General features: G+C 48.5%; 1 protein-coding gene across 1 annotated transcript; it reads left to right on the forward strand.

Annotated features, from left to right (window-relative positions):
* Positions 1–5,279: 5,279 nt before the first annotated feature.
* On the forward strand, positions 5,280–6,512 carry LOC130112827 (histidine-rich glycoprotein-like). The gene has a single exon (XM_056280332.1). The coding sequence runs from the start codon at positions 5,280–5,282 to the stop codon at positions 6,510–6,512; it is 1,233 nt and encodes a 410-aa protein (XP_056136307.1).
* The last annotated feature ends 1,711 nt before the right edge of the window (positions 6,513–8,223 follow it).

The raw sequence follows: 8,223 nt of genomic DNA on the forward strand, positions 1-8,223 counted from the left end.
GAGACAACATGGCGGCATAGGAGAAAGTGACTGAAGTCGTCGTTATGAGCTACGACACAAGGACACGCAATCCAGTTCCCGCGACCAAAAAAAAAAGGGGGGGGGCAAAAAAATTGAGCTCATCAGACAGGTTGCGTACAGTACTCTCTATAATCTCCCTTCTGTTTATGGGGAGTTTAAAGCTTGTTGAGAGGTTCAAATAATCCACTCACAATCCAAAACCTGTTTTACATTTGCCCGTCTGCGTTCTCTACACCATCTGAGTTCTCCACACCATCTGAGTTCTCCACACCATCTGAGTTCTCCACACCCTCTGAGTTCTCCACACCCTCTGAGTTCTCCACACTATCTGAGTTCTCTACACCATACACCATCTGCGTTCTCTACACCATCTGAGTTCTCCACACCATCTGCGTTCTCTACACCATCTGAGTTCTCCACACCCTCTGAGTTCTCCACACTATCTGAGTTCTCTACACCATACACCATCTGCGTTCTCCACACCATCTGTGTTTGCCACACCATCTGCGTTCTCCACGCTATCTGAGTTCTCCACACCATCTGAGTTCTCTACACCATCTGCGTTCTCCACACCATCTGCGTTCTCCACACCATCTGAGTTCTCTACACCATCTGCGTTCTCCACACCATCTGCGTTCTCCACACCATCTGCGTTCTCTACACCATACACCATCTGCGTTCTCCACACCATCTGAGTTCTCTACACCATACACCATCTGCGTTCTCTACACCATCTGAGTTCTCCACACCATCTGCGTTCTCCACACCATCTGCGTTCTCCACACCATCTGAGTTCTCTACACCATACACCATCTGCGTTCTCTACACCATCTGAGTTCTCCACACCATCTGCGTTCTCCACACCATCTGCGTTCTCCACACCATCTGAGTTCTCCACACCATCTGAATTCTCCACACCATCTGAATTTGCCACACCATCTGAGTTCTCTACACCATCTGCGTTCTTCACACCATCTGAGCTCTCTACACCAGGGGTCCCCAATCTTTTTTGCACTGCGGACTGTTTTAATATTGACAATATTGTGGCGGACCGGGCGGGGTGGGTTAATAACGACTGGAATATAGGTTAGGCTTACAAGTCAATAGTATCATAACATTCAAAGTAACGTACCGAAGCTATTTTGAGGGCTTCACTGCCTCATTAGACAGCTTGTCTCCACCTGTCACACACAGGGGCTCAGAGCATGCGAGTCACCGGTCGCAATAAAGCCGTATTTTAGGTACGACTCGTCGAATTTCCTTTTTTTTTTTGCTGTCTCGGCCTCTGCTGTATCTGCGTTATTATCATCATTAGACCTTTTGTCTCCCCTCCCTCTTCTGAAGAAACTCTCAAGCGATGTCTGTTTTTTACTGGTACTGATGGTAGCTAACTAGCTGCTAGTAGCGAGTTGACTGAGTGCGTCTCTGAGTTATGTAGTTACCACTGGTCTGCCGAAGGCCACGTGAATGAGTGATAAAATTACATCATTGTACACGCTTCAAGTATCCGTTTCAAATTAAAAGCCCTCTACTGTATATCATATTGTTTCCTTGCGGCCCAGTAGCAAATGCTTTGCGGCCCGGTGCCAGTCCGTGGCCCGGTGGTTGAGGACCCCTGATCTACACCATCTGAGTTCTCTACATCATCTGAGTTCTCTACATCTGTACAAACTATTCTTAAAGGATCAGTTTAATGGTGTTTTCCTGGTGAAACAGATCAGATGAGAGTTTAAAGGGTCTCTGACTGCTAACGTCTGTATATTAATGTTGTCATATAACCTGTTGTGATAGTGCAGGATGAGGTCATCTACATGGCAGATTATGCAGGATTATCAACGGGCCATGTTTTGGAGTTCAGTGGAGGACTTGGCCATGTTGAACAGCAGTGTTTTCTCTGTTTTTAGCATTTTTAAATGCCAATAAAGTAGGCCGCTGTAATAGGTTTTAAAGGTTACTGCAAGTCCAGCCAACCAGATAAACTATACACCAGATCTCACTACATGGGGCAATGGGCAAATGAAACAACCACCAGATTAAACAGCAACTTTGTGCAGGACCCCGTCAACGGTTTGGCTTTGATATGGTTTAAATGAAAACGGTGTATTGTTACATACTGCATGCTGCAACACAATGCACAATTAATAAAAACTGTAAAAATGATGCTAACCCAGTACCGGTGTGGGAAGATGGCGGTGCGAATTCATGTTTGCAGCAGCCTCGCCCAGTACCGTCCACGCAGTGTCTTTGTCCACGTCTGAGTTTGTCTTCGTTTGATGGCTGGGAGAGCTGGCGCTGGATCGGCTGGGAGAGCTTCGTCTGCTGCGTCCTGTGGGCCCGGGGACCACGGCCCTTCCTGGAGCTGTGCCCAAAGATGAAACACTGAGGGCGGTCTGACAGGACGCGGAAGCGGGGCAGGCTAAGCTAACTGCTAGCCCATGCAGACCAGAAGTTCCGACAGTCACCCTGGCTGGCCTTCATTCTCCTGCACAGTGATTTTTTGTTGTTGTTGCTTAGTTTAGGTTTTTGTGTTAGTTTGGATATGTGTGTTCTTGTAGTTCTTGGATATGTGTTTTCGTCTTTGTGTTGCACTGCTGTGGGCTGGGGGAAACCATGTTTCGTTTCATGTGCGCAAGTGCATGAAATGAAGCGGCAAATAAAGTGTTTCGGATTCTGAGTCTAACTGTAAATGCTAAATCCGAAACAATCCATCCATCCATCCATTATCCAAGCCGCTTATCCTGCTCTCAGGGTTGCGGGGATGCTGGAGCCTATCCCAGCAGTCATTGGGTGACAGGTGGGGAGACACCCTGGACAGGCCGCCAAGCCATCACAGGGCCCACACACACACACACACACACACACAAACAAACCACATTCACACCTAGGGGCAACTTAGTACAGCCGAGTCACCTGACCTCCATGTCTTTGGACTGTGGGAGGAAACCCACGCAGACACGGGGAGAACATGCAAACTCCACACAGACGACGACCCGGGACGACCCCCAAGGTTGGACTACCCCGGGGCTCGAACCCACGACCTTTTTGCTGAGAGGCGACTGTGCTAACCACTGTGCCGGTTGATCCAACTGATCGAGATCCAACTCTTGGACATTAAATCTTAAAACGGGGCCGAGTTTTAGTCCTGGGTCTTATAACTGGAAAGCACTTCTATCTCTTTTAGTCATCGGAGAGTATGGTGTCTTACTATTCAGTCTGCGGGAGGGCATGCAGGCTTTAGTAACACTTCAGTAACCAGGAAAAAAAGTTTTGGTTTGAACCCGTGCCAAGATATATTGGATACTGGAGGATCTGTAAATACACACACACACAGACACACACACATGCGTAACCGCTTTCTGAAGTGAGGACGACCTCATGCTGATGATGGTTGTTTGTGGTCAGTCACTACTGTGAACTCCTCAACCCAGCGAGGCTTCTCCACAGCCACAGTCCTGCTTCTGCTGTGCGTCTGTGTGTGTGTGTGTGTGTGTGTGTGTGTGTGTGTGTGTGTGTGACATAGTTTGGTGGTGGTTTTTAGTGCTTGTTGCAGAGGGTGTAGATTAAAACTGACCTCTGGGTTTGCTGACAAAAGCTTGCGGCAGGCCAGTCTGGCTGATTACTGACTCACTTTAACTGTTAATCACTCCCCTAGACCGTTACACAACATCCCCAGACACACAAAACCCCAGCTCGGCCTTGTCACTAGGGGTATAATTTCCTCAAAATCAATAAAAAAAAAAAAAGGAGATTTCTCAGGAGTTGCACGGAGTCCGGTTTAGCGATCACTCGGCTGCAGGATCCTGCAGGATGGTGGGAGCAGCTTTAACAGCTTTGTCAGATCCGCCTTTGTTTTGCCAAAACGTGTCTCCAGCCGAGAGGAGCGGTTCTCACCGGGGCCAGGGGACAAAACCAGCACCAAGTATCTGTGGCATGCCACTTCATTCCCACTTCTCGGGTCTCGGCAGCAGAGGGGCTGGGGTTGGGAAGCTGCTCTCCTGGGACTGAAGGCACGCCGGGGCACTACACCTCCCCTGCCCCGCTATCGGGCTGCTGCTGCTGCCCCGTGTCCTGCTGCACCGCCTGTTCTGTCTTAGCCTCCACACTGCTATCAGCTGTATGAGAGGTCACCATCACACACACACACACACACACACACCACCTCTGAGACACACACACACACACACACACACACACACCCTTCTTGCAGACACGCTGGTAAGACAACAGGGTGGACTGGGTCGGTTAAGCGAGCTTCACATTTTGATATTTAAGCTGAAATCCTTCCCAGAATCCCTTTCAACACTGTGACGACTAGCGGTCTCGAGAGGCCTGGTTGTAGCCGGTCTGGAATTTCCACAGGAAGTCCTCCCAAAAAGCTCTAAAAACAAATTTGTCGAAATTGTCGACGTTTCAGCCCATCATGGCGGCGTAGCTTACTTTAACGTTTACGTTTGCTTTTCCACCGACGCCGCCGGTCAGCGTCTGTCCGGTCAGCGTCTGTCCGGTCAGCGTCTGTCCGGTCAGCGTCTGTCGAAGGTGGACGAGGCGGCGGTCCCACACCGAAACCCCATCAAAAATTCCAAAAATTAGAACCAAATTTCCAAAAAAGCCTGGAAAAGCCATCCATCCGAGCGTGCTGCTTTGAAGTGCCGGGGCACATGGCGGGGTGACGATGAATTGTCCCCCGAAGAGTTAATTGATGGCGAGGAGGAGGCCGGGGAAGCGGTTCAGTCCTCTACCCGGGCCGTTTGAAGCAGATTGGAGTTGGCAGTGCAGGAGAGGCCTGAAGATTAATGTTGCCAAAGGGGCTCTGACAGCCTTTCCGCTGGTTGCGGTTCTCCTGGGTGGCCCGATTGGTCTTGGATGTCACTTCTGCTACTTAATCTTGTGTGTGAGACGGGCCGATTCAGGCAGACCAGGACGAGTCCGCCGGCCGAAGGCTGCAACGGCAGAAAACCTGGAAGATGGAAAAATGTCCACTAAGCTGAACCATGTGGCGGAGGCATTGTTGTTAGTTGGAAAAGCTATCAAAAGGTTTGGTTATTTAGTCGAACCTCGCGCTAACGTGAGCGCGGGGCAGATATTTACCACACGCGCCCCACGTGAACATGTGAACTGGTTTGACAGTTTGTGTTGGGAAAACGGCTTACATGCAAGTCCGTAAACACGGCTTTAATAAAGCTTCATGTAGGAGTGACGGGAGCCGGCAGGTCGGAAAACCACAGCAGCTCACGTGACCTTTCTTTATATGGAACTGTATGTTTGTCTTGGGTGGACGCCACCACTCTCACCAGTACTCTCACCAGTGCTCTCACCAGTACTCTCACCAGTACTCTCACCAGTGCTCTCACCAGTACTCTCACCACCGCTCTCACCAGTACTCTCACCAGTACTCTCACCAGTGCTCTCACCAGTGCTCTCACCACCGCTCTCACCACCACTCTCACCAGTACTCTCACCAGTACTCAGACCACTACTCTCACCGGTACTCTCACCACTACTCTCACCAGTACTCTCACCACCACTCTCACCAGTACTCTCACCACCACTCTCACCAGTACTCTCACCACTACTCTCACCAGTACTCTCACCAGTACTCTCACCAGTACTCAGACCACTACTCTCACCGGTACTCTCACCACTACTCTCACCAGTACTCTCACCACCACTCTCACCAGTACTCTCACCACCACTCTCACCAGTACTCTCACCACTACTCTCACCAGTACTCTCACCAGTACTCAGACCACTACTCTCACCGGTACTCTCACCACCACTCTCACCACCACTCTCACCAGTACTCTCACCACCACTCTCACCACCGCTCTCACCAGTACTCTCACCAGTGCTCTCACCAGTACTCTCACCAGTACTCTCACCACCGCTCTCACCACCACTCTCACCAGTGCTCTCACCAGTACTCAGACCACTACTCTCACCGGTACTCTCACCAGTACTCTCACCACAGCTCTCACCAGTACTCAGACCACTACTCTCACCAGTACTCTCATCACCGCTCTCACCAGTACTCAGACCACTACTCTCACCGGTACTCTCACCACCGCTCTCACCACCACTCTCACCAGTACTCTCACCAGTACTCTCACCAGTACTCTTACCCCCGCTCTCACCACCGCTCTCACCACCACTCTCACCAGTACTCTCACCACCAGTACTCTCACCACCACTACTCTCACCACCACTACTCTCACCAGTGCTCTCACCACTACTCTCACCACCACTACTCTAACCACTACTCTCACCAGTGCTCTCACCACCACTACTCTAACCACTACTCTAACCACTACTCTCACCACTACTCTAACCAGTACTCTCACCACCACTACTCTAACCAGTACTCTCACCACTACTACTCTCACCACTACTCTAACCAGTACTCTCACCACCACTACTCTAACCTGTACTCTCACCACTTCTCTCGCCTGTCATTACACTTGTTGCACAGGACTTGCCCGGCGCAGCACAAATAGTTTGGGAAATCCCACGCAGGAGGAATAACTATGGAAATTCCCGCAGACGTTTTACACACGATGACAACAGAGTACAACAGGCCTGCTTCATGCGTTGTGTTACATGCACCCCTCCACCATGACTACATCCTGTGATGAGCGGCGCTGTGCTTCTAATTGCAGCATGTTGAAAAGTACCGGCGCTCGGCCGTATGTCATGTTTTAACACATACACGTGTAAAACACAGAGTACTGCGATGCTGCCCTTCTGCTGCACCCACACCGTCTGTAGATTACAGGCTGCATGATGACAGGTATACACACCAGTACACACCAGCACAGTAACCTGCAGGGAACTCGCTACAAAACTACCCACATAGAGTGCAATATATGTACATACATATGTACACACACACCCACAAAAATAAATAAATACATTACACACACATATATAAATAAAATTATATATATATATATATATTCCGCTCCTCATTTGTTGAGCACTTTCATCAACACCACTGATGGTTTCCGGAAAAAAAACAACACCATACACACACACACACACACACGTATATACACATACATGTATGCATATACATACATATATACATATATACACACACATATATATGTATATACACATACATATATGCATATGTGTACATACATACACAGCCATTTAAATGTATATACATATATATATATATACATATATATGTATATATGTATACATATGTGTACATACACAGATGTGTGTATATATACATATATACACATATTTAAACATGTGTATATACATATATATGTATACACACATGTGTCTATATGTGTGTATACACACACACACACACACACACAAATATACACGTGTATACACATATTTATAAAAAAATATATACACAAACACAAACACACACACACACACATACATATGTCAGTGTGGTGGTAAAAGTTACTTGCACTTAGAAAAAATCTAAACCCTTTTCACTTTCAACAACAAGAAGAAGTAAAAAGCTGATATTTTAAAAGATAAAACAGAAATGTAAATATCGCCAGGGAAAGGGGCGGGACGTCTGTCTGTATCTGCGTTCTGTGACGGGTACAGAACCACTTTTCTCTGCTGGATCTCTGCTGTCAGTTCATCTCATTAGCGGATGTCAGCGAGACGGATCCTCATAAACAGAAAGAGACTCTGCCAGTGAAACCAAACCACCTTCCTGTCCTGCAACCAGCACCGACGGAGCGCCACAGGGCGAGTCTTCTCAGCACGACATCTGGATTTGGTTCAGAAACGACATTTAACGCGCACCACGACGCACGCTGAGGTGACAACAACTCGTCTTGTGCCAGTGCCGCGTCTCAGAAATAACGCCCCAAAGTTCCTGCTGGTGTGAGGGATCAGTCTAAATGCTGAGGCGTTAGCAGCTTTTCAGCGTTGCAGACACACCGACTGTCAGTGAATTACCACGGCCCATTACAAAAGCTATCTTTAGATTTATTGGGGAGCTCCCCCCATTCATTAAGAGGCCGGGTCCAGGCTTGTCTCCATTATGTGCCAAACTGGACACATGGCATCAGTCACCGTTAACGTGGGACAGCACAGAAGTCTGGACCAATTCCTCAAGGAGCGCCGTCCAACCCAGCGCCCTCTGAGCCAATCTAAACTGGTATTTTACTTGACCTTAACTTGACATTTAACCCCAATCCTTAACACCTTAAACCCTATTTCTGG

Source organism: Lampris incognitus, chromosome 1, assembly GCF_029633865.1.
Source record: "Lampris incognitus isolate fLamInc1 chromosome 1, fLamInc1.hap2, whole genome shotgun sequence".
Lineage (NCBI taxonomy): Eukaryota > Metazoa > Chordata > Actinopteri > Lampriformes > Lampridae > Lampris > Lampris incognitus.

Excerpts from the sequence above, each read along its gene's own strand:
- LOC130112827 (XM_056280332.1), top strand. The coding sequence starts at position 5,280 with ATGTTTGTCTTGGGTGGACGCCACCACTCTCACCAGTACTCTCACCAG.